This window comes from Acipenser ruthenus, chromosome 1 (genome assembly GCF_902713425.1).
Source record: "Acipenser ruthenus chromosome 1, fAciRut3.2 maternal haplotype, whole genome shotgun sequence".
In the NCBI taxonomy this organism is placed as follows: domain Eukaryota; kingdom Metazoa; phylum Chordata; class Actinopteri; order Acipenseriformes; family Acipenseridae; genus Acipenser; species Acipenser ruthenus.
Window position 1 is genome coordinate 33,961,328 of NC_081189.1, and position 25,382 is coordinate 33,986,709.

The window sequence follows — 25,382 nt, forward strand, 5'->3', positions numbered from 1 at the left end:
ACTGAATAATAGGTGCTGGTTTTTTTTAAGAATAAATGAATGGGTGTTATAGCTGTGAATTCTAATTTTAATAACACATAGATAAACAATTGATTGTGATTTTGTAATCTCCCATTCAGTAGAATTCACTGAATTTATATTAATGTATTTACTGACTCATATTTACTCAGACAGTTATACTGTTATATACTCATGTTGTCAATTTGCTAACTTGGAAGTGTTGATGTTATTGTTGAGACAGTTTACAGAGAAGTTAATGAAAGCTTGCTTTTGCACAAAGCATCTACACTGAAGCTGAGATATTACCTGATTATTGTTGCATTGAGATTAATGTGTTGATTTATGCTGTTTTGATATTAACCTTCTATTCTACTTTTGTACCGTATTTTATTTACAAACATTTGATAAAATGTATAAAAGATATACCAGTGTTGTGTGTTTTATTGTGCAGTTGTTTCCTCGCCTTGGGTATGTAAAAAAATAATTTTACATACCCATTCACACAGCACAAAATTGCGCAATCTCTGCCAGTATAATACCGTCATAACCCTTTCACACAGCCAAAGGGATCATGTGAGCACAACTTTCAAACCTGTCAGTCAACAGATCGTTTTCATGGCAACGGCAACAGAAACAAAACAAAGCAAATAAATATATAAATAAATAAATAAGTCATAATAACGTGGGCAAGCTACCTAAAAACAAAAAAAAGAGTGGTGCTGGAGAACTGTAGTGTACTGTAAACTTCCCTGTGCTCGCATTGTCCTCTCTATTAATATATATATATATATATATATATATATATATATATATATATATATATATATATATATATATATATATATATATGTGGAGAATTTTAATAAAAATATTTAAGCGGGGATGCATTATTAATATTATTTTCATTCAGCCGTTTGATACCAACTGCAGTATATTAAAAGTTGCAGGCTTGTCAACCATCAAAAAAAAAAGTTCTACCTATTGCATATAATGTTAGCAGTTACAAAAAAATTGCAGATGCATTGTTTTTATATATTGTAAGGTATTGTAAGGGAAAAACTTAAAAAACTGAAAAACTTACCATAAAAGATGGTAAATACAACATAAACAAACTGGTTGGTACACTTCTTTGTACAAAGACAATACATGGGGGGCATTAGGACCATGGGGGAAACTACTGGAGTCAGGGATGGCTCCAGTTCAATTATTCAATTTAATGTCAAGTCAATTGTTGTTAATGATGTAATTGATTTAAAAACTCAGTGTTTGTGAGTGTTGGATGAGGGAGAATGAGGAGTTTTGTTGGTGACTGGGTGACTTTTACTTGATTTACTGGTAAATGAACACTGAAACAGGTATTTGGATTTTGACTTCGGATTGTGATTTGGTTTTGACGATGAGGGAACAGACTTAGCCTGCCTTGTATTTAGATAATATCACCACCTGTTTAGGTAGGGCCTGAGAATGGGTTAGGCTTTTGTTTTGTTTTCATTTATTTTGTATATTATAAATAATAAACACATGCTATGGTGTTTCACTGCATTCTGGCTGTCAAGTCTTTGTTTAAAGGAGAAAAGATCTATGACTGGAAGGCAATCCATCACTATATATATATATATATATATATATATATATATATATATATATATATATATATATATAAAACAGTCTGTTGCTTGATTTGAGTTTCCTCTGCATTCTTGAAGTCTCCCGATCACATTAACTGGATTTGTGTAGGGTCTGCCCACAAATTCTATTGTACAGTTCAAAGTGCTGCAGCTGTTTAGTAGCTGCCTGTGGCAGGGTGTATATATCATGTATATCATTTATATCATATACCTCTGTGTATATATCATGATTTATTGTATAGATGATTGGTGGAAAGCCCATATGATTATTGAGTATTATGTATGATTTAAAATGCAGGACGAGCAAGGTTCTGTCAGCCATGTTAGTGTGTGGTTTTGTTTTTAAAAATTACCTTGTGGGAATGCGTGACTGATCAGCTACTGAGTGTTTAATTTGCTGACAGTCACTCATCTTTAGTAAACCCGTGCACAATGTGACCGAGGGATAAGTTAATTGCTAGCCAGTTAGTCCCTCGGTCACAACTTTAAAAGAGCTGCAGTCTAGCTGCACGGAGGAGAGTGTTCGAGGCGGGATGTGAGTCTGAAACGAAACAATTGCTGCTATAGATTTCATTATACTTGTTACTGTTTCTTCCGTGTTTTGTTTAACTGTTTTGTTTTGGCCCTTGTGCCGTTTTGTTTCGAAGTCTGTTTTTTTCATTTCATGGTTGCGCTCAGCATTTAAGTGCTCAGTTTCACCAAATCCAAGTCTCAGTGTGTTCCATCATTTCCTGGTTCTGATAATATACACAGAGGACGGGCACACTGCCACTCCTAGAATTGTGAAGTTAACAATTGCTTAATTTCTACCGGTCTCCAATTACTACCTTGTTCTTGATCAGCCATTGTATTTGAAAAAAATTAGTGTGTAAAACAGATGATTAAAAATACCCAACAGGTCTGGTATACAGTACCATGTGATGTTGACTTTCAACCCATGCCCACTATAGCGCTTCAGTGCCGGCACAACATTTAACACAGGAGTTAAGACGGTTCAGTGTCTTTTCTGAACCACCTCGCGAGGTAGTTAAAATATGACGGCTCTGTGACGGTATAGGCAATTCACACAGACTAAAATGCCACATCAGTGTTGGTTCTGAGCCGCCATAACTCATCTGTGTGAAAGGGGTATTAAGAGGGCTAAATGAATTAAACCATTACACATGTTACTTAATTATCTTTAATTGGGTATCTAAACACCAATTCTCCCTACACTGTATAAATGATTTACATTTTTGAATGTCAGCAATTTAGGATATGTAATTAAAGGAGTAATTTAAAATTTACTGAATAATTCACTCTTTCTTTCTGTGTTTTTAATTGTATCTGAGAAGTCCTGAACAGTAATTGATATATTTTGAGCCCACCTAGCGAGGACAATTTTGCAAAGAGAAGTGGCATCTTAATTGAGAACCCTGATTTCAATAAAACAATAAAAGAAAGTTCCCCCCCTCCAAACCATGCTGGAACACAGACCTTGCTGTGGTCATAGCTACTTTTTTTTTTTCCTGTGAAGTTATTACTTTAACAAAAAAATATTAGAAAAGGCTTGCTTTTCCTCAGCTTGCATTTCAAAGATATCTGGCAATATAACATTTAACACTGGTGAATCTAGAGCTTCCGTTTTGAAGACAGCAAGGGAAAAAACAAATCAGTTCCTTTATGGTACATTTCCTATGGAGAAGCACAAACCAATTACGCACTGCCATGTTGTAGCATTAACAATGAAGCCAAAGTCCTTATGTTATTCACTAGTTACGACCTTTTAAAATAATAATGTAGTTTGTTATGTCTCTCTCTTCCAGGCATGAGCTGTTCTTTCTATTCCAGCTGCTTCTAAAAGCACCGTACTGCCAAAAGATGTTTTGGAAACTGAATTTAAGTGCAATTTTTGTGCCAGCTGTACATAACCACTAATTACTAATACTTTGCAGAGCAATATTCTTCCAATTTTATACAGCAAAAAAAAACATTTTACAATTGCAATTGCTTTCAAAGATATTTAAACAGACCCCACTAAAGGAAATTAAACCTATGAATCTTATTCTATCATATTCTATTTCCATGTCTGTTGATTACAGATTGAAGCAAGAAAGCTTAAACTGAGAAACCTTGTGTGCCTACAGCTTAAACAACCTTGGGGAACAAACAGGACAGCCAACAGTCTGGTTTCTGAAGAAGTACAGTGTAGTGCACAGAATGTGGAAATAACAGTGGTTATTAGTCACACAGGAATCACTTTAAGTACCAATAATGTTTCAGGAGAGGGCCTGCTAGTTTGCAACAAGGTATAACAAAACCAGTACTTTGCAAAGGATCTATTTATGAATTGCCAGGTGGACACTCCTTTAATACAGCCCCAGCTTTCTGCAGATCAAAGAGAGTGAGAGTGTATTTTATGGTACTCCCAGCCTCCCACTCCACAAAACTTAAACTTATGAGTTACGAGGTGCCTGGAGTTCTGCACTGAAATTTACATGAAAGACTTCAGAATAATTCTCTACTTGAGCCCCCTTCCTCTCGAGGAGTAATTTGTGACAGAATGTACTGTGTCTCTATTTACAGTTTAAAAGGGGGAATGGTGTTGGATTGCATGTAGTAAAATGGCCTTGGTGCTTAAGTGCTTGGTTGTGGTAGGAGGGAAATAGGTTTAGTCACAGTCCATAGGCCTCATGAAATAACGCTGCTGGGATTTTTGTTAAAGTTTTAATTTGTTTTATACCGCAATACTGCATATATTCTCCTTTCTAATATATTGTGACAGGGTAGCAGTGTGGTGACGTCAGGCCAGATGCAGGAAGAAAAACAAACAAAAATATTGCTGTGTAAAAGGCGCGGCGTGCGCCATTTTTATTTTTATACACAAAAATAAATAAAATATTTTAACAAAAAAACACTGCTCCCAGAGCAAAATTAAACAGTTAAACAAAAACAAATCTTGAACACACAACAAAACTCCTCTCACTCTGTTCCTCCTCTCGAACACCCACCCAAAGTGCAGAGAGCTGCAGGCTTATATGCAGGTGACCATCTCCCGCAACAATTAATCACTTCATTAATTCAGGAGATGGCCACCTTCTACACAAGGTTTTTAATTACTATTGGCAGAGGACAAGCTGCTGACCTCGCCTCTGCCAGAACACATTTAAATAAAAATACCGAAACAAATGCACGGCTACGTCGTCATTTAAAAATACATATAAATAAATTATAATAATAAACAAATATAAAAAAATACAGCTGCACAGGGGAGGAGGGGTACCCCGTTCTAATATAAATAAACAAATACATTTGTTTAAATAACAAAACAAAACAAATACAATTTATGGCAAGATATTTACAGCTTGTAGTTTAATTATAGTAGTGAAGTATTAACAGTGTAATCCTAAAAGGGGAAAGCAACTCCCCAGGAGGGTCTCTAAGTTGTTGCAGAGCTTTAAGATATATTGAGGGGTTACAGAACATGACTGCGCGTCTATCACCGCGTGACCCAGTACAGCGCAACCCCACCACCACGTGACCCAGTACAGCGCAACACTTTGTTTTGACTTTATTTTTTTTATTTTGGTACTGTATATCAAATAATAATAAAAAAAGTGCTTTGAACATGAATTGCTTCTGAAGTGTCCTTTATCGGAACTCTGCATGGAAACAAACCATGCAGCTACTTCACAATAACTTAAGACCCTGAATGCATCTCGTGCAGGCAGCAAGTATAGCTACAAAGTTGTGTGCGGTGATGCGCTGTAACGGGGCTCACAGTGGTGGTCTGTAGCTGTAAAGGGGTCCCGCGGTGGTGGGGTTGCGCTGTACTGGGTCACGTGGTGGTGGGGTTGCGCTGTACTGGGTCAAGCGGTGGTGGGGTTGCTGTAATAGACGCGCTGTAGGATCCGGATACGAAATTGATGTCCATCCAATTAGTGGCAGATCTAGATACTGACATGATTAAAATTAGGCTATTTTTGAGTACCTGACAGAGTTTGGGCCAAAATAAATGTTACGCAGACTTATTTGACAATAGCACCAAATCAAGTACATTTTTAACACCTTCTTTTCTCTTCCAAACATGCAGTCTGAAGGCTTTGATCCTACTACCCGCGCATGTCATTATCTGCCACTTCAGGACCCCCACTTCAGTCATTAACACTTAATCAAAGATTCTGTACAGAACCAAGATTATCTGCACAGTACTTTCATACACATATACCGCATTGATTCATTCTGAAAGCACGTCATAAATAGTTTAATGCATTGAGTGGATTAATAGACACAAAGCTACTTAATAATTTAAGTCTTTTTAAAATGTCAGTCTGTCAGTATTTTCCCTTTCAGTCTTGGTTATTAATTTTTAAAAAAATCTGATATTGATCTTTCAGAACTTTAGTAATATCAAAGTTGCTTCATTTACTGAACATTCTGTAAGAAGGTTAGTGGAACAAATCGCAAACCTGCACTCTATGTTGAGCCTGGATCCTTTAACCCTTTGCGGTCCTATGTCTGGTCTGACATTGCAGTTATTCCTACCCAGTCCAATATCATCAAATCAAAAAAATGCAAAAAACAGGCTTCTAGTCGTTTTTTCTCCGGAAAAAGCCGAGAAAACCATTCAATGGCCGAGTGGGAGCGACAGGAGCCGAGACAAGCCGAAAAAAAAAAAAGGGCGTATCTCGTGAATAGTCATACTTTCCCCTGGCATCAGATAGGGGCGGCCATAAGGAAACAAGCTGGCTGTTACTGAATCAGCACACAGAGAATATCACAGACATTTGCAGAGCTTTTTTGGGATGTTATAGTAATAAAATAATGACTTGGATCGCATTATTGAGGAGTTTGGTGATAAAACGAGTGATCAGGAGATGATTGATCGGTATGTACGATTATTATTATTATTATTATTATTATTATTATTATTATTTATTTCTTAGCATATGTGAAAGCGATAGTGAACGAAAGGGTGGGGTGGGGCTGGAGATGCCCAGTGAGTGCTTTGTTGATATGCAGGGCCTTTTAAACCCGTTTGACTGTGGAAAAAAATACTTTCAAACAGCGCGTCTAAAATTAACTGCGCGTGTGAAAATAAATTGGACCTGACGCGCACTTAACAAATGGACTGCAAAGGGTTAATCGGAAAACCCTCTCCTCTTTATGGTTTTCAACATGGATTGTAGGCTTTACTCTGGTATTTCTGTGATTAAAAATGATATGTTGTAAATAATGTTTGGTTTGCGTGTTGGTAGTGGTGGTTGGAAAGGATGGGGTTAATTCCTATCCCTGCCAAATGCACGTGAGAATGTGGCTGGAGCCTTTATTGAATAACTGATGCTTAATTAGACTCCAGCCACATGGGATATAAGGGAAGAAAATCCTTGTTTGAGAGTTGTTGGGAGTCGGTGAGTGAACACTGTGTTGTTTGTTTTATGGCTACATATATCAGTGAACATTAATATTGTTTTGTGTTTGGGACTTGTTTTGTTTTTTATTTATTTTTGTTTAATAAATGCTTAAACCCGCAGGTACTCTCTGAGTCTCTCTAACCCTTTGCCATCCTGTCACAGGCAGTAAAAGGGTTTGTGGCAGAGCAGGGCTCTGCCCTTGTAAATACTGGCAGGGATGGGGTTAAATTCTCCTCCCTGCCCAGGTTGATTGCGTCAGGTGGGAGCAATCAATTAATTATTCAATTATCACCAACCACCTGGCATAAAAGGAAGCCTCAGCCACCCATTAGAGAGAGAGTTCTAGAAGGAGAAGAAGGTTTTGGGGTTTGCTGTGTTTTGTTCATTTTTGCAATAGAGTGACGGTAATACTCAGCCTGGAAGCCTTAGTCTTATAAGTTGCATTTTGCGTTTATTTTGTGTCTTAGAAACCTGTTTTGTTTGGCCCTCGTGCCGGTTTATTTTGTATTTTTGTGAATTAAAAGCTTTATTTTGAACTTTTCACAGTGTCTGAGTCTCAACCTCTGTTTTCCTGTCACAGGGTTATTAACCTAGGATTCTCTGTTGTACCATTGTGTTTTAAAAGAAGTAAGTAGAAACATGCAGAACCAGTACATGAGGCTGGTGTTCAGTTACAACTAGTTCTCTTGATGCTTCTATTCCATCTCCACATCTTAGAAGGCCTCATTTTCACTGAAAAGCAGCCATTGCAAAACCAACCACCACTGTATTTGTTATCCCTATCTCAGTACTTGTGGTAGGGTAGTGTATAACCTCATTGGCATAGTAAAAATAGAATGAATGTGTGTTCTTCTTTTAAAAGGTTACGGTACTATGGAATGCAACATTGCTTCTGTACTTTTTAGAGTGTGGCACTAGAATAACAATGACATCTTATAATCTCTGTTATGTACTTCTGCCTTGGAAATGTGCTTACCATACTGTACCCCCCAAAACTCAAAACAAATGCTGCAGATGGGGATCTGTGTGGTTTAGCCAAACCCATATGTGTGTGGAGATCAAAATCTCTCTTGGATTACTTTTTGTCACAGCCAAGTACAAAGATCTAGGACTTCTTGGAAAGAGTAACCGATTTCCTCCACAAGCCATTAAAAATTCAGTGTGGTCTTGTCAAATATATTGTGAAACATACAGTGTGTTAGTTACGGATTGAAGCAAGAAAGCTTCAACAAGTGAGAAAGCTTGCGTGACAACAGTTCAAACAACCTTGGGAAACAAACAGGACAGCCAACAAGGTCTAGTTTCTGAAGTGCACAGAAGAGTGCACAGAAATAAGCGCGGTCTCGTTAAAATAAATAAATAAATAAATAAATAAAAAAACGCCTATGTCTTTTGGGAAGCTGAAATCTTGTGAGATGGGCTTAAATGGAAGGTTTGTTTAAAATACAGATGCACAGGGTAACTGCAATGGCAGTATTTTCCTGCTTAATGAAACACCTAAAACTACACAACTTAAATGTATAACGCACACATTAGAAATCATCTTTCTTACAATACCATTTGTTATACTGTAGATATTTGTAAGCGGTCAGGATTTGACAGCTCTGCTTCTAAAACTGACAAGTGTATTTTATATGTCTTATTTAGTTTAAGTATTTTTATGAAAACAAAAGATTTTACATTGGCATCTTTTTTGTGATCAGCTTACTTACTTGGTATTAAATGAAGTTGAACCCTAATATTTATATTGTCAAACATGAAAAAAAGGTTGTAACTTTAAGTTTAAAATTAATCGACTACTTTGATCAATGTCATTTACATAAAACCTTCTGCCTTCTTAAGCATCAAAAGACAGAAAGCATGCAGTATTTTACCATGAGAGAGATTCTTTGAAGAATCTGAAGTAAAGAATGTTGTCCTTTTAAGTTTCTGAAAATATATGGAAAGATGTAGATTGACGGATGGATGAAATTAATATGATATACATATTGAACTTCTTGTTTCATGAAGTAAAGGTCATCTGTTCCCAAGATACCCTTGATTAGTCCAATGAATAATAGCTGCCACTGTAATTATGCTAAAAACTGATGGCAGAGCAGATTTAACTCTTAACTCACAAATGGAAACTGACAGGAAAATTTATTCCAGTTTTGTAAAAGCCACTTAGTGCACAAAGTAGCCAAATGCAGTCTAATTAATAGAGAGAGCATTCATTCCGAATTAGTAGCATGAAAAATGAACTCATAACCTACATCCACTACCCATAGCCCCATATTCTGATACTCTCAATGACTTGTCCCAAGCAAGTTTCTAGAAGGTCTGTTTTTATTATTAAACCAACTTTGTTTGAATATAATAATTGGACTGCCTGATTATTTATCCTGCCACATGACACTCCTATACTAATAAGCAATGTCATTAGCACACGGTATTCATTTTGTCATTGTTAAAAACATTTTTTCTTGAGAAAGATCATGGGAACCCCTGTAGATTCAGCACAAAAAATAATCATTTCACAAATCAATGTAATCATATAATTCCTGGTGTTTTGCTTGAACCCTATTAATGGGTATTATATGTCAGTGTCATTTTGCACACTGTAATTGTATTGTAATTGCCCCTTTCACACTGGCATGCTCTACCCCGGCCAGAACCCGGTGTCATGCGTACCGACTACGCAATTTCACACTGCTTTTGATAAAGCAGGGTTGACCTGGGTGACAGACGCAAGGACACAATGCGTGTATCAATGCATCAATGCCCCGGAAGCAGCTTGTTACAGATGCTTCCATCCAAGCTCCTCTGGATTGAACCGTCGGCCCAAATGTTGATTAGAGCAAATGTATGCAACAAAAATATGGCTAAACAGAATAAAAAAAGTGAAACCTTCACGCAGGTGTGGCAGTTTGTTATTTTGTCGGCTTAAGAACATTCGTCATACATTTTGTCTTGCTCAACCCTGGTCAAAGTGTGTAGACCCACATCCTGGTTTCACACTACATGGGATTGTGACCCGGGTAACCAGAACCGTCAATACAAAATATAATAGTTAGTGATCTAAGGCACATACATTTGTAGTTTTCAATGGTTTCCAATGGATTCTGGTCTCCATTTACATACTTCTTCGTCTTGTATTTACTGTACTTTACAAAGGTGGAAAGTTAAAAGATGTGAACAAAACCTATAGTAAGTCAGTGGCTGAGTATTTACCAGGCTTCTTATTTCAAATAGCCACATTGTGATGACCTTGACCACCTGTCACCTGCAGACCACTCTGCCCAGCCATGCATTGCTGAAGACGCTGCCAGATGGCCACCTTTGTGGGAGTCACCTGTCTGCAGGGCCAGGAAAACACAAGAGCTCTGAGTAGACAGAATCATCTGTTTAATCAAGCTCAAGGAAAGCTTGATTCATAAAACAGGGAGCCTGGCAGCACTTTTCAGAGAGAATATTACATTTTTACAGACTTGTGTATTAAATTCAAGTACAGTAAGCAGTCTGATATCAGTCTTGACCATATCTATGTGCTGAGGGCAGAGGTCCTCTTGTTTTCCAGAGAGGCAAGTAACACTTAATTGTTTACCACATGAACTTGCACATATTTATCACAAAGCTATCTTACATGTTATTGCAATCTGAATTTGTCCAAAATGACAAAAGCGTTTATGGTACTTGAAGTGGATTTTGAGTTTCCTGTCAAGATTTTACACGGTGGCACTAAATGCGAAATTAAAATCCCAATGATTAAAATAACACTATTTCTAAGTTTTTAAAACACTACACACTTTCATTCCTACCATTGAAAATGCATCACTAATATTAATTTTAGATTATTATTTTTTTTATTTAATCTGTCCCATGCCTGCCAAATCCAATAAACAATAACCACATAAAATGCATTCAGTAAACATGATACATATGGGAACTATGTGGCTGATAAGGAGCATAATTAAAATTGATTCACTGCTACTTTCCTTGCTATCCTTTAAAAATAAAATGAATTATATTAAAATAAATGTAAATCACTAGGAGAGAAGATTTCAAAAGAAACCCATACGCTCAACAACAAGGATTATAATTAAAATGTCAGCAGTAACAAAAAAAACATTCAAATGACTCTTCCCAGCTGAATATTCTTTGGAACTTTGTCTTTTTGTCTGTCAGTTTGTAGCATGCAGCATAATAAGTTTGCTGTCTACTCCTCTTAATTGAGTGGTAGTATGCCTGGCCAGGCTACATGCATATATTCCTATTATATTCGATCCTGTTCTAATAATAAGAATACAAAAAAAAAACCCCTCTCTGTGAAAATAATACCATCGTTGGTGTGTTAATGTTATATATATATATATATATATATATATATATATATATATAAAGAAATCCATTTGGCTCCGGTCTGTGTTTTTTGCCTTGCTGAATTTCAGTGCTGTTTTAATTCTCTCCATCTTTCCAAAAGCGTTTTGCGCAGGTCCTTTCCGGTTTTCCTTAGTTTGTTAGTGATTTTGTCTTTGCATAGTGCCGGGTAGTTTAAAAGGACAGAGAAGATACAGTAAGGAGAGCTGACTTTCTTTTGTACTTGTGTGATAATGCGGGCTATAGAACTATGGTTTAGTTTACCCATCCATTTATACAGCTTGTTAGTCTGTGTTTTGTTTTCAGGTCTAATTAGTAGTCAAACATATTCCCTTCTTTTCTTTTGAATTCAATTTGGTTTGACTTTAGATAGTGACATAAACGCAGCTTTTACTTTGTATTTTTTGTTATGATTTGTTTTTTTTTTCCAACGGATCATCCACACAGCCGCCAGCCTACCTACAGCAAGCGGGGTGAGATCTATCCAATTGTTATCTTTTTCAATCTGCTGCTGGTATATGTATTTTTTTTGTGTGCGTGTGAAGTATTTTTGTTTTTTTTTGTGACGAAGCTCGGGACTTGGACATTCATTTTGAACTTCTTTTTTTGCATTATTTTTCAATGTGCTTTACAGAACTGCATTGTTTATTTTTGTGTTTGTTTATTTCACCACTGTGTGATGCTGTACATTCAGTGTATTAATTCTGCTGCTAGCTTTAATAGTACAATTTAAGGATATACCTATTTGTTTCATTGGGTCTATGAAATATTGTCCGAGTAGCTAAAGATTGTTTAAAACCACTGGCTTCTTTCTCAGTACTCTATATTACTACAGTGTGACGGGTTACTTTGGGCAGTCTATTCTACTATACTACAAAGTGACATTTTGTTTAGTTTTATATATATATATATATATATATATATATATATATATATATATATATATATATATATATATATATATATATAATGATTTCCATTACACAAGAGTAGATCTTAAAACTTCATGCTGATTTGTACTCGGCTCTCGCCAAGATAAGCACCAACTAAGATGAAGCTTTACAGTAAACTAATGTGATCCATCTGTGTCTCCATCTATTTGCGTTTCCTTCCATATGATGATGTAGATATCCTTCTGCCTGGTGTTGATGGCTGAAGTGTAATGCTGGCTCCAGGGATCATCTTATTTGCCTCCCTAGCGCATCAGCACACACAACAGCTGCGATGCTGGCTCCGGGGATCAACCACAGTGCGGTCTCCCCAACACATCAGCATGACAAACGTCTGGATTAATCTAAGTAGGGTACATCTCTGGGGTCTTCAAGTGGGCACCTTCCATTCTTGGTGTTTCGTCGACTAGCCCACGACACCTCAAGAGGGCTCGACGGTGATTCTGGCGTCCCAGTATCACCCCCCTTACTTTATCTAATGGGTATTTTGAAACAATTAATAACAAATAGAGGATATTCAAGTATTGTATATCTCTGTTGGTGACTATTGTAGTAGGAAGCAAATACATTTTTGTCACTGGCATTTACCGAATTTAAATGTTTTCTTTATTGCTGTACCTGGTTGCTTCATAAAGATTAAGTAATCCGTTACAAGTTCTGTATCGGCTTAACGGAACTTGACAAAATGCTGAAGATGCAGCTAAAGATACTTTGAAAGAAACTCAGCACAAACAACAAGAGAAACTGCTCTACTGAACAGGTTTCTCATTTGATAGATCTAGTAGCAATACTGTCTGATATTACGGGATTTACTCCCTCTTGGGTGCAACTCTTCCCCTTTTGTGTACTGGGATTGACATTAAAGATTCAATCAAGCAGCAGAAACCACACTGGTCTTTGGCAGCAACATTGCTTACTAAACGGTTGACTGTCAGATATCAGCAAACTGTCAAAAAAGGCAACCCTCTTTATACCAGACTATAATTTGCTTGTTCAGTTCCCATCCAACCTTGCATCCTGTTCAGGACATTAAAAACATATTGCAAACACAAACACATTTTTAACCACATTCAAGCAAATTGTTATCAAGATATAACCATCATAGCCAAAGACAACCAAGAAATCACAAATAAGTACAGAAACACCCTACTTACAAGAATTTGACAAATGAAGTCCATATCAAGCTTTATCAGAATTGGATGATCGCTTATCTATATACAGTGGCTCTCAAAAGTATTCACCCCCCTTGGACTTTTCCACATTTTATTGTGTTACAACATGGAATCAAAATGGATTTAATTAGGAGTTTTTGCCACTGATCAACACAAAAAAAGTCCATAATGTCAAAGTGAAAAATAAAATCTACAAATTGTTCTAAATTAATTACAAATACAAAACAGAAAATAATTGAATGCATACGTATTCACCCCCTTGAGTCAATATTTGGTAGAGGCACCTTTGGCAGCAATTACAGCCATGAGTCTATTTGGATAAGTCTCTACCAGCTTTGCACATCTGAACACTGCAATTTTTGCCCATTCTTCTTTGCAAAATTGCTCAAGCTCTGTCAAGTTGGATGGGGACCTTTGGTGAACAGCAATTTTCAACTCTTTCCACATATTCTTAATTGGATCCAATTGTAATTCTCAATTGGATTAAGGTCCGGGCTTTGGCTGTATGTTTGGGGTCATTGTCCTGCTGGAAGATGAATCTTCTCCCAAGTCCCAGGTCTCTTGCAGACTTCAGCAGGTTTTCCTTCGTCTTCATGATGTAGTTTTTGTTAGGAAATGTACTAACCAACTGTGGGACCTCCCAGAGACAGGTGTATTTAACCTGAAATCATGTGAAACACCTTAATTGCACACAGGTGGACTCCATTCAACTAATTATGTGACTTCTAAAGACAATTGGTTGCACCAGAGCTTATTTAGGTGTGTCATAGCAAAGGGGGTGAATACTTATGCAATCAATTATTTTCTGTTTTATATTTGTAATTAATTTAGAACAATTTGTAGATTTTATTTTTCACTTTGACATTATGGACTTTTTTTGTGTTGATCAGTGGCAAAAACTCCTAATTAAATCCATTTTGATTCCATGTTGTAACACAATAAAATGTGGAAAAGTCCAAGGGGGGTGAATACTTTTGAGAGCCACTGTATTTATACATCTAGTGGCATACAAGCACCTCAATATATTCCTACTAAAGAAAAGTTAAGAAAAGTATTCATATTTGGGAGCCAAGCTTTTTTTTTCTTGTAAATGTCAATATGAGAAAAACAATTGCTGGCGTGGCTTCAGAGTAAATTTACTTTCCTTCACTTTTTGAAATCTAAAGATATAACAGTCTATTGCTTTTTATTTCATAGCCAAATAATTGATTGATGGCAGAGTCAATCCTGAACCACAGGGGAAGATGGAAGAAGTTTCTTTTTTCTTGACTATCAGAAACATAATGTACTTTCTCTACAAAAATAAAATCCCTCCTGTGGTTGCAGAGAACAACAGGATGAACAACAGGATGCACGGAGTGAATCATTGTCTTAAGGCACCCCCCAGCGATGCTTTAAATGTAAAAGATAACTTATCACAATAATACAATCTGATACTTACTTTGAAGTATTTTCCAGTATTGCTTTAACCTCGCTCACTTGATCTTTTCCAAAGTAAACCACAGTGAGGTGGATCCTCCCATCCTGTCTGACACAAACTTCCCTGAAAGAAGAACAGCAAATATTAGTCTATGGGCATCTAGGACCTGCCTCAATAGATCCATATGGCTGTCTTCTTCAGCCCCAATGACTTCCATTAGACACAAATTCTCAAAATCACTTGAAACAGAGTTTCCTGATACAAAATGTCTCACCTTTTTCTCACACTATTTTGGTAGTACATTTTGAGTAATTTGGGTTTCCATGTAGTTTTCTTTTAGGGAAAAGAGAGAAATTCTCCTTCCAAATGCAAATGACCTAATTAATATTCAAATACGGGACTACCGATATCGTGCAGCTTTCTTAAACTGCAGCCTGCCTCATTTGACCACCAAAGAAATGAATAAAAAAAAGCCTTCTTTCCTTTGCTGTTTTCCACAATGAAACCCTTATGGTCACAGGCATATTATTCTCGGATTTGTGTGTGTTTACACATTGTTTTACATTTCGCCACAATTTGCAATTCTGTTTTAAATTCGACAAGCATGTAAATCAACCCGATCGAACTGTAATATAGCTTTAAGTTTTGTGAGCAAGAACAATGCTCCATATTAAATTGTAATCTTGTTTTAAATCTCGCAAGCGTGTACAGCCCTCCAATAGAAATCTAGGAATTTGCTGCCACTCAGTAGTTGGGGTGGGTTTAAAGTTGGGGTGGGCATCGATATGAAAATTGTATATCGATATCGTGCACGTATTTCGATATCGATAATATCAAAGTCTTCCACTTGGTTATTATTTATTTCTTAGCAGACGCCCTTATTCAGGGTGACTTACAATTGTTACAAGATATCACACTATTTTTACATACAATTACATTATTTTTTACACATTATTTTTACATACAATTACCCATTTATACAGTTGGGTTTTTACTGGAGCAATCTAGGTAAAGTACCTTGCTCAAGGGTACAGCAGCAGTGTCCCACACCTGGGATTGAACCCATCACCCTCCGTTCAGGAGTCCAGAGCCCTAACCACTACTCCACACTGCTGCCCTAAACTGCTGCTTCCAAAACAGTATATTGTGTTCCTAGCTCTGTTTTCAAGTTACAAGCACTTGAACACACCTACAGATTTGCTGCTCATCACAACACTGGAGCACTGAATGAGGAGGTGGTAGAAAGTACACATACGGGCATGCCTGACATTGAAACCGGAACGCTATCTGTTGAAGCAACCGAGTAATAGGCAACAAACGAAACTTAGGAGCTGACTCATGTCACATGACTCAAGCCCTAGTTTCGGTTTGCTGCAGTATCACTTACACTATTATGGTGCCTGAGATATTCACGAGAGAAGGTCGGGCCGGCGATACACTACACCTGGGCTCCATACGAACTCCAAAGCTAAAACAATTTGGGAAATTCAACCAGGCTACCTGGACTAGAATTATCCTTTGCATAGTGTAACAGGATGGGTGCCTGGAAGCATTTTGTTCATTATATCGAGGGGTTCGTTATAGCAAAAGGACAATCAAAATGAACCATAAACTGTTGGAGTAAGTTAATGAGATGAGATTGTGATTAAAAGTAGAATTACATGTACCTGTTCGTCACATGTATCCAGTATTCTCTTTGCTTTATTCTATTCTTTAAAGAACTAAAAAGAAAAAAACCTGAATCGAAACTGAACTTTTACTCTAAATCAATCCATTTTTTTATTGTTTAGTTGGGATCCAGAACCCAGGTTCGTTACTGCCGGAGGTTTGTTATTATGAAGGTTATTATAGTGAGGGTGTGCTGTACCTAAAAGGAAACAAAAATCAAGTCACTAAATCCACATAACTGATACTAAAGCACTGTGGGGTCTGACTGGACCCCAGGTTACCTTATGAGGGTTAAGGCAGTTTACTAAATTGCTCAACAAGTGTATTAAAATGTTGGATGCTGTGGGTTTTAAAGTTGGCATGCCTAAAGGCAGCTCTCATGTGAAAAGTCTGGGGTGGTCAGAGGCTACAGGAGCTACAAGAGCAGGAAATATTAATGCATATACATACATTAAATGTGCATCAGAATTGTAAATTGTACACTTTTGTAAGCATTTCTAGTATTCTTTGGATTTTAACATGTACAAGTAGCAACAACAGTTACTTGGCGATATCAAATAAATAGTAAGACATAACACAATGTTGCTTATCTGCACCCTGCCAATTGCTATGGGAACAAAGACAAAGGCAGAGGGTTTATTTTTCATTTGCAGTACAAAATTGTTATAAGAGTTAAGAATGCCTGCTAGGGCACTGCCACTGACTCCTTGACATCAGCAAGCTGTTATTCTGAACTTCCGAGGGAGGCCACAGCAGGAAGTATTTTCACAGCTTAGAAACTACCTAAACAACCTAAGTCAGCTTCAGGCACAACACTGAATTAACCAAAAGAAGGCTGAGAAAACAGTTATGTAGAATATTGTTTGAATACAGAACATATTGCATTGAATAAAATGTGTGTTTTGACTCATTTTATAGTGCTAACCAAGGTATTTTTCTTGCATGTTCTTATTTGCAATATTATCACTGGTCCCTCTTATTCTGTTGAAACTCTTTTTGTTCGTATTTTGAATTGAAATGTCTTCAAACCCACTCCCTTGTCCAGCTGAAATCACGCCATGTGACCTGCAGCAAATTTGCTGAGATGCAGCCGTTTATCTGTAATGCTGAGTTTGAAATTAAGTGAATTAGCTTAAAAAACAAGGGAATAGCCAAAGGAATACATTTGTGTACCAAGTAAGAAGTAAAAAGCCAGTATCTTAAAGTGTTAGGTGTTTATCTTCCGGAGATAAAGAAGTCACATGTGGCAGCCATCTAAGGTCACAGGTGAAAGAGAAGGGTGTTGTTAGATGTTGGCTGAGGAGTTTCCACAACACTGAAAATGTGAAGTTGCTAGGTGAAATGGTTTATGAGATAATAGCAGGTCTAGTTGCCAGCAGATTGGCAAAGTCATACAAGCTCCCTGATCTTGGTAAGAAAACTGATATTAAAACCATGTTTGCCATTATTTAAATTAATATGGCATACTGCCTCTTTAAAGATGGGAGTCTTGGAGACCCAGATGCCACTTACAGGTAGGTGACACTTATGGAATGAATACTAAGCTGTACAAACTGACGCCAAGCACAGGAGCAGAGTGGAAGGCCACACAATGCTCTTTTCATTGGGGGGAATGGAAACATGTCTGCAGAATCCCTTGTGATCTCACCAAGCCCCAGTGAAATACTACACTAACAGTTAGCAGCTACTTCCTGAAATTCACGGCTGCTGACCTCACAGATTCTGAAGAATTTACCATAGTGCTGTGGTCCGTGCATTCACTTTATTATAAACCAAGCCACCAGCATGAAGACGTCTGGATGCATAAAGATTCTAAAAAGAGTGTAGTGCTTAAACTGTATGCCACTGTCAATAAAATGGTATCTAAATGCAAGCAGGCCAAGCCAGTTCAGCAGGGAACTCTAAATGTACCTTTCCTTCAAGCTCCATAGGATATAGAGGCACTTGAAATGACTAATGTAGAATGTGGAAAATGAATGCGAACTTCAGAGAACTTATTGATAGTCACAATAACAACAGTACCTTGGGTCCTAACTTGTGCAACAGACTGGAAGAAAACACTTTTTTGGCTAGGTTGTAACCTTCAGTATTGTCAAAAGGATATGAAAGCAATCACCTCTATGTTGTCAGTTCTATTCCAGCCCGTTAATAGAAATTTCCAAATGGTGGCTGATGAGATATGATGTGAAATGAGTTATGGTTACCTAAGCTCAGTTGCCAGGCATCAGATGTCCAGTGGCAGCTGGCACTGAATTTGCACCTTTGCTGAAAGAGCATGGTGACTGAACTACCTTTCCACCACTTTTAGAGGGCAGCCTTACAAGAGCACAGCTTAACTGCTTTGGTAAGGCTCTGCATATTATCGGATGTTGTCAATGTACAATGCTGTCAACCCAGCACCTTTCATTTGAATTATTAAATCACAAGAAAATCAAAGCAAACAAAAACAAACAAGGAACCAACCCATAATAATAATACTACTATAATAATAATAATCTTTATTTTATATAGCGCCTTTCAAGTGCACATCTCAGGGCACTTCACAAGAATAAAAAAGCAATTTAAACAATGACATTTACTTACAAAACAGACGACAATGTCCAATAAAACAAGAAAAACAATAACTACATACAACAACACATAACAGGTCAGACAATAAAAGCCAAAGTATAAAAGTGGGTTTTCAGTTTAGATTTAAAAATACTAACAGTATCACTGTCCCTTATGACCTTCAGAAGGTCATTTCACAGCCTAGGTGCTATACAGGAAAACGCTCAGTCACCAAAAGAATGCTGCTTAGTTCTAGGTACTGATAGTAGGCCAGAGTCAAAAGATCAAAGGCTACGCATAGGAGTATATGGTGAAAAAAGGTCACAGATGTAGTTTGGTGCTAACCCATGCAGAGCCTTTAAAGTTAATAGTAGGATTTTAATTTTCACTCTGAACTCCACTGGAAGCCAATGCAGGGAAGCTAAAACTGGTGTGATGTGATCATAAGATTTTGTTTTAATTAGAATGCGGGCCGCTGAGTTCTGGACATATTGCAACTTGTTAAGAACATTTTTTGAAACACCAGCGAGCAAAGCATTGTCTATACGGGAAAAAACAAAAGCATGTATAAGCTTCTTTGCATCCGGCTCAGTAAGACAAGGGCGAATACGAGCAATATTTCACAGGTGGAAAAAAGACACCTTAGTAACATTGCGAATATACTCTTCAAAAGCCCAATTTAGATAAAAAATAATACCAAGATTCTTTATACATGTGCAAGGCTGGGTTTCAAGTCCATCAATAACCAGTTTAAAATTTTCGCATTCATGAAGCTGATATAAGGAGCCAACCAGCATTACCTCGGTCTTAAGGATTGTCTCATGGTGACATTTACCTGCATTGTTAGAATTTAAAAATACTAATACTTTAAACAACCTATTGAAATATAAATTGAAATTGTGTTACATGACATGGCTTTTTTGTGTTGTTTTTCATCCAGATGCTTCCACAAGACTATGAAACAAAAAATACATAATTGTAATTCATGGCAGAAAAACTGTGAGTTGCTGGTCTACAGGATAAATAAAAAAATTAAAAAAGCAGCTTACCTGAAATTGTGCATGAACTGTCGAAATTTGTCTGCCCTTTTGGCCAGAGGCACGATAATATTGATCTGCATGTTGGAGGTGTCGACTCTTTCATTCTTCACCTTCATAATGGGACCAAACGGGCGGAAGAACACCAGCCGTTTAAATTCATGACTACGGTCACCTTTGAAAGTCAGTTCGTACAGAGTGCCTTTGTCCCTCTCTGTGCGGTAGATGCCTGCCGAGGAAATTGTATGTGGAACACAACGTTAGATGTCTAAAATCTATCAGAGAGCTCACACACTAATAAAAACTGTGTTGTGGAGCAGACATATAGCTTTCTTTTTTATTATTTTTTTTCAGGCTCGATTTGTAATAGATTTCAAAGTAAATGGAGCATGGAAGGCCTGGATAAATAACTTATCACCACAAATCTATGATGTTTGTGGATCCTACTGAATTTTGATAAATCTGTATATATCCCAGTATGGTGTGTGTGGAATTTACTTACAGGGGTGTATTTGGCTAAAAGGTAAAACAACACTTTTGCCAGGACAACCTGCCTCAGAATTTTACAAATAATAGAAATAATCAGAAGCATTCAGGAAGCCCAGAGCAAATCCATTACATTATCACAGTGTTTCTCCTAAATATGACGACCACTTGCTCATTTACTGAAGGTCAACAGGACAAAACAGTAGGCTTAATTTGTGTCATATCCTGGATATGGCTCCATAGTAACTTGCAAACAACAGTCAAGAGGGTGACAGTCTAGGTAACTGTTTTAAGGCTTTCTCAAGCTGCATTTGATCAAAACTATCAAATTCCACAACTTCAAGAGCATTAGGCGATTTTCTCAAACTGAATTGCATAACAGAAAAAAATGTAAAATCAATTTTCTTTATGAAACTTGAACATGTGAACGTGTAATGATGTTGTATTTAATGAATACATGCTTGTCTCCTCCGAAAGATCCACCAGTTTAGCCCTCACTGTCAGAGCCTGTGTTGTGCAGACAGGAAAAGGGATTCTTAAAAGAAAGGGTGGGGGGGGGGCAAGCTCTGGAGAGGATCCAGAGTAAACAGCACCCTGCCTTTGGGCCTCGGAAACCCCACATGGAAATCAAGTCATCAAAACAAATACGGTCAGAATCTTAAGCAGCTGCATTAATGTCCTTAAGTACATCAGCGTAATACCACCAACAGGATGTCACAGGAAGTGATTATTACGCACAACTGGCTTTCTGATATCATTGAACATAGCGCTGTCTCCTTGGGACTGCCCAAGGATTGAAAAAAAGGACCCTGACAGATTACTTGCAAAATCTTTAGACCTAATCCTACTTTTCAGCTGTATAGGGAACACAGACCTCTACACTCAGACTAACAAGATTGACTTTATGCAACGTCACACCTTGTTTATTATTGACAGTATTTGAAATATCTGTCACACAGCTGTTCTTGGGGTCTGCTATTTATCTTTCTACTGCTGAGTATAAAAAGGATTTCAAGGGATGATGAAAAGAGGGTTCCCTTCAGTATAAGGGGGTTGTACTGGAGCAGAGTCTGCCCCAAATCAACCACAATTGAAAAATTCAGCATATTCTCATCAGAAGTCCATGGTGTCCTCCAACATTGTGACCTACATACTGTAGGCCCATTTACATTGCTTGTTGATCTCAAGTGCAAGCGTGGATAATCAAAAAAGCCACACTAACCATAACATTCGATTTGATATGGTAATGCGGATTCAAGAAAATAAAAGGTTGAATTTAAGACGGATCGGACATTGCTGCAACTAAATCAGTGCACTTTTAATTTTTAATTCTTTTGCTTTAATAGTGGTAAACACAGCAATCGTTGCAGATTACTGCATGGAAGCCAAATGGTATGACAAGTGATTCAAGTACAGTACAACCTGACCTTTAGTCTTGCAGTTCCTGGTTCATTTCTTTTCAAAGCCAGTGTTATTAATGTCTGGCAGCAAGAAACCTCTGCCGTGGGCTGTTGATTAAAGTCAAAACCAGCAGTGAGGAGGAGACTTCCACTTTATGACACTAATTTATCACTGGATATATTACAAAATGAATTCCGGTGAATATATTTTAGTCATGGCTCACTGCAATACAATCATAACTGACACTAGGTAATATCATGGATGTAAATGAGCTATTTTACCATTATTAACCTCATTCTTAGTACTGTATGTACAATTCAATTGAAGGATAAGGGTCAATACAATGACAGTAGATGAGCATGCATTACCTTAGTCATCAATTAAAACAGGGATACATTAATAATAAAGAGATACAATTACAACATGAAATGATATATTAGGAAAATGTCGGAATGGATACTAAGCTGTACAAACTGATTCTATAATATATGTATTTAAAAAGTATCCTTTTAGGCAACAGCATTTTTGTAAACAAAGAATTCCCTATGCACAAGAAAGGGCATTCGCTTACTGAGCCTCACTCGCTATGAATTGTGATGCAGTATGTTAAGAACACAGCAAGACTGAAAAGGGAAGCCCTGTTTTTCATTGAGTCAATGATACAATCCAGTAAAGAAGAGAGTGGTTTTGGCATTGTGAGCCACCACATGCAGCAATAAGCACTAATTGCTCCACAGTTGTAATGGCAGGTGTAATCCATAACTATTAAACACTCAATTGTGCTGAATGAAGAAATACCAAATTAAACTAAAATTCAATGAAAAATGTTTTGACTAGAAGTCATTTTCAACGTCTTCTTCCAGATGGTGATGGATTGGTTTCTATGAAGCCTGATTTGTATTTCTGTTTCTTCAGTAATGGGTTTTGGATGACCTTTTATGTCTTTGTGGTTTTAGCTTCTTTTACTATTTCATAATGACTGGTATACAGAAAATATTATTTTTGCAATTAGTTTGAGTGGTTCTTAATTATGTTGCTCCATATATTGAGATGCATTTATTCTCACTAAAGTGTCATATGTTTTTTCTGGAACCATCAATCACAGATATATGGCCAGACAACAAGGGTCTCAAGAAAGTTTAAAGCCAGTTAGAAACTGTACAAGCTATATAAAAACTAATAGACCTCTAATGACTGTAAATATCACATTCAAATAGTTAAAGGAAAGGTTGAATTTGTAGCTATAGTGGCTGGTTTCATAGACTCCAATTAGTACTAATCTTGTATTACCTTACTTATTGTATAGATTACCTTACTGTAATATAACAACATTAGGCTGTGAAACAAACCAGCCATATAACATAAACATACTGTATATGTGGCAAGGAGGGTCAGTAGATAATTGACCCTCTAACTGATTAATTATAGAATATGCCACTCCCAAACAAGGGTGGGAGACCCTATCTATTAACAATGAAACCACAACAGTATATCCCCACTGCAGATACTATTCAATTAAATTAATATACAGGGACTTGAAATAAAGAAAATATAACAATTTTATTTATAAATTCACAAAAGATAAAAGCATGAGCCAATGATGACGAATGAGTGAGGTTGCAGCACTGTAAACTAAGTTCCAATATAGTATAGATGTTATTCTGGTATTACACCGTATAAATGTAAAATTAAGGGGCTTAGTAAGGGGGGGGGGGGGGGGGGGGCTTTCTAATTCTCAAGCTCCAAACACAATATCCATTAATTAATGCAGAAATGGTTCAAGGAGTCGCATACCCTTAAAAATAAGACAGAGTGATCAGTTATTCCAAATACACACTATTTACTGTCAAATAGCAAAGGGCAATGATTAAACATACAAGTGTCCCATTTAATTTGAAAGCACACCTCAATTATACGCATAGATAGTTACCAAACAAAAAGAAGAACACCCTCTCTTGCAGAGAGATTATACACACATTACAGCCCAACATTATACACTGTGAAACAAGAAAAACAAAGCATACCTGCTTCTTATACATACATTCACCAATACTGAATCGTCTCGCTATCTCAGTAGTAAACTAAATCACAGGAATAGAAAAACAATACAACAAATAAAGTATTTAATCATTACAACAAAAGAATAAAAACAAAACACACATTTGCATGCACAAACAGGAAATGACAAACAACTCTCGTGACCTTCAGGAATCCCGTTACCACCCGCTCGTTACCATGCTCTTCAAGCGCAGGGATCAACAGGGTCCTAATATCCTACACGCTAAATTTATACTGGGGCATGACTTCATTGTTGAAAGTAATGCCATGCAGTTTACATTACAGTGACATTCATTTATTTAGTTAGCAGCTCTGATGAAGCATGAACACACAGCAAAAACAAACTGTTCCAAAGATGCCAAGCACTTCGGAGGAAAATTTAAACAAGCCACACACACACCTATTCTAAACTCCCACAGAAAAGAAATATTGTTGTAATTGAAAAAGGCATGTTAACCTAACATGTTTATACATCAGGGACAGACTTTTCACAGCCTTGGTTTAAACGAGGCAAAGAGAGGTTACATTCCTCCGGTTTAATGGGCTTTTATGGAACAGAGGCCGCTAATATATCTGGTTCAACTACTGCATCAAATGTATCATTAAATACATGAAAGGGCGCAAAAAAAGTCAATAAAACACTTAAATTAATAATGATTTATATCGCCAGCATTTCAAATGAAACAAGACAAATAGGAATCCTGCAATGACACTTTCTCCACTAAAATCATCAAGCTACAGTAGGCCAGACCAAACAGTTTGAAGCTCTGCTTCCAAGTTTATGACATGACTAAACACAAGGAGGTCAAGCGAGTTATTCAAAGGCATTGAGGGGGTTGAACCCAGGATCACTTGTTTCTTATTGTGAAACTGTGCTATCTAAATGCCATTTAATCAGATTCACTTTCCAATTACATTAAAATTTCCGCTGCAAAAAGTATATCAGTGTTGATAACAAAGCCAACAGGCAAGTTGAAATCATGCAAAGGAAGGTAAAGTTGTAAATGCGGCATAAGGATGTACAGATGTATGTCTTAATAGCAAGTTGTACTTGTTTATACAAAACCACTTATTAGTGACTGATGCAGCTGCCATCTCACCCACAGCTCAAGTCTGTGAGCGTTTGCTTCTAATTCAGTCTGTACTGATTTCAAGATAAGGAACACCTCCGCCACACCCTCTAGCAATAAATGGTTATCAAAGGATCATTATTGAAACGTATGTGTATGTGCAGTTTTAGCAGAGATCGTGTTAGGATGTGAC

General features: G+C 37.1%; 1 protein-coding gene across 3 annotated transcripts in view; it reads right to left on the reverse strand.

Annotated features, from left to right (window-relative positions):
* Positions 1–25,382, reverse strand: part of LOC117420659 (chondroitin sulfate N-acetylgalactosaminyltransferase 1) — an 85,445-nt gene that overhangs the window by 11,619 nt on the left and 48,444 nt on the right. For all 3 annotated transcript variants that reach the window (XM_059024080.1, XM_059024077.1, XM_034034179.3), the window contains 2 exons: positions 20,187–20,403; positions 14,941–15,042 (listed from right to left, as the gene is read on the reverse strand). In XM_059024080.1, coding sequence (XP_058880063.1) covers positions 14,941–15,042; positions 20,187–20,403 — 319 coding nt within the window. The remainder of the gene's footprint in view (positions 1–14,940; positions 15,043–20,186; positions 20,404–25,382) is intronic.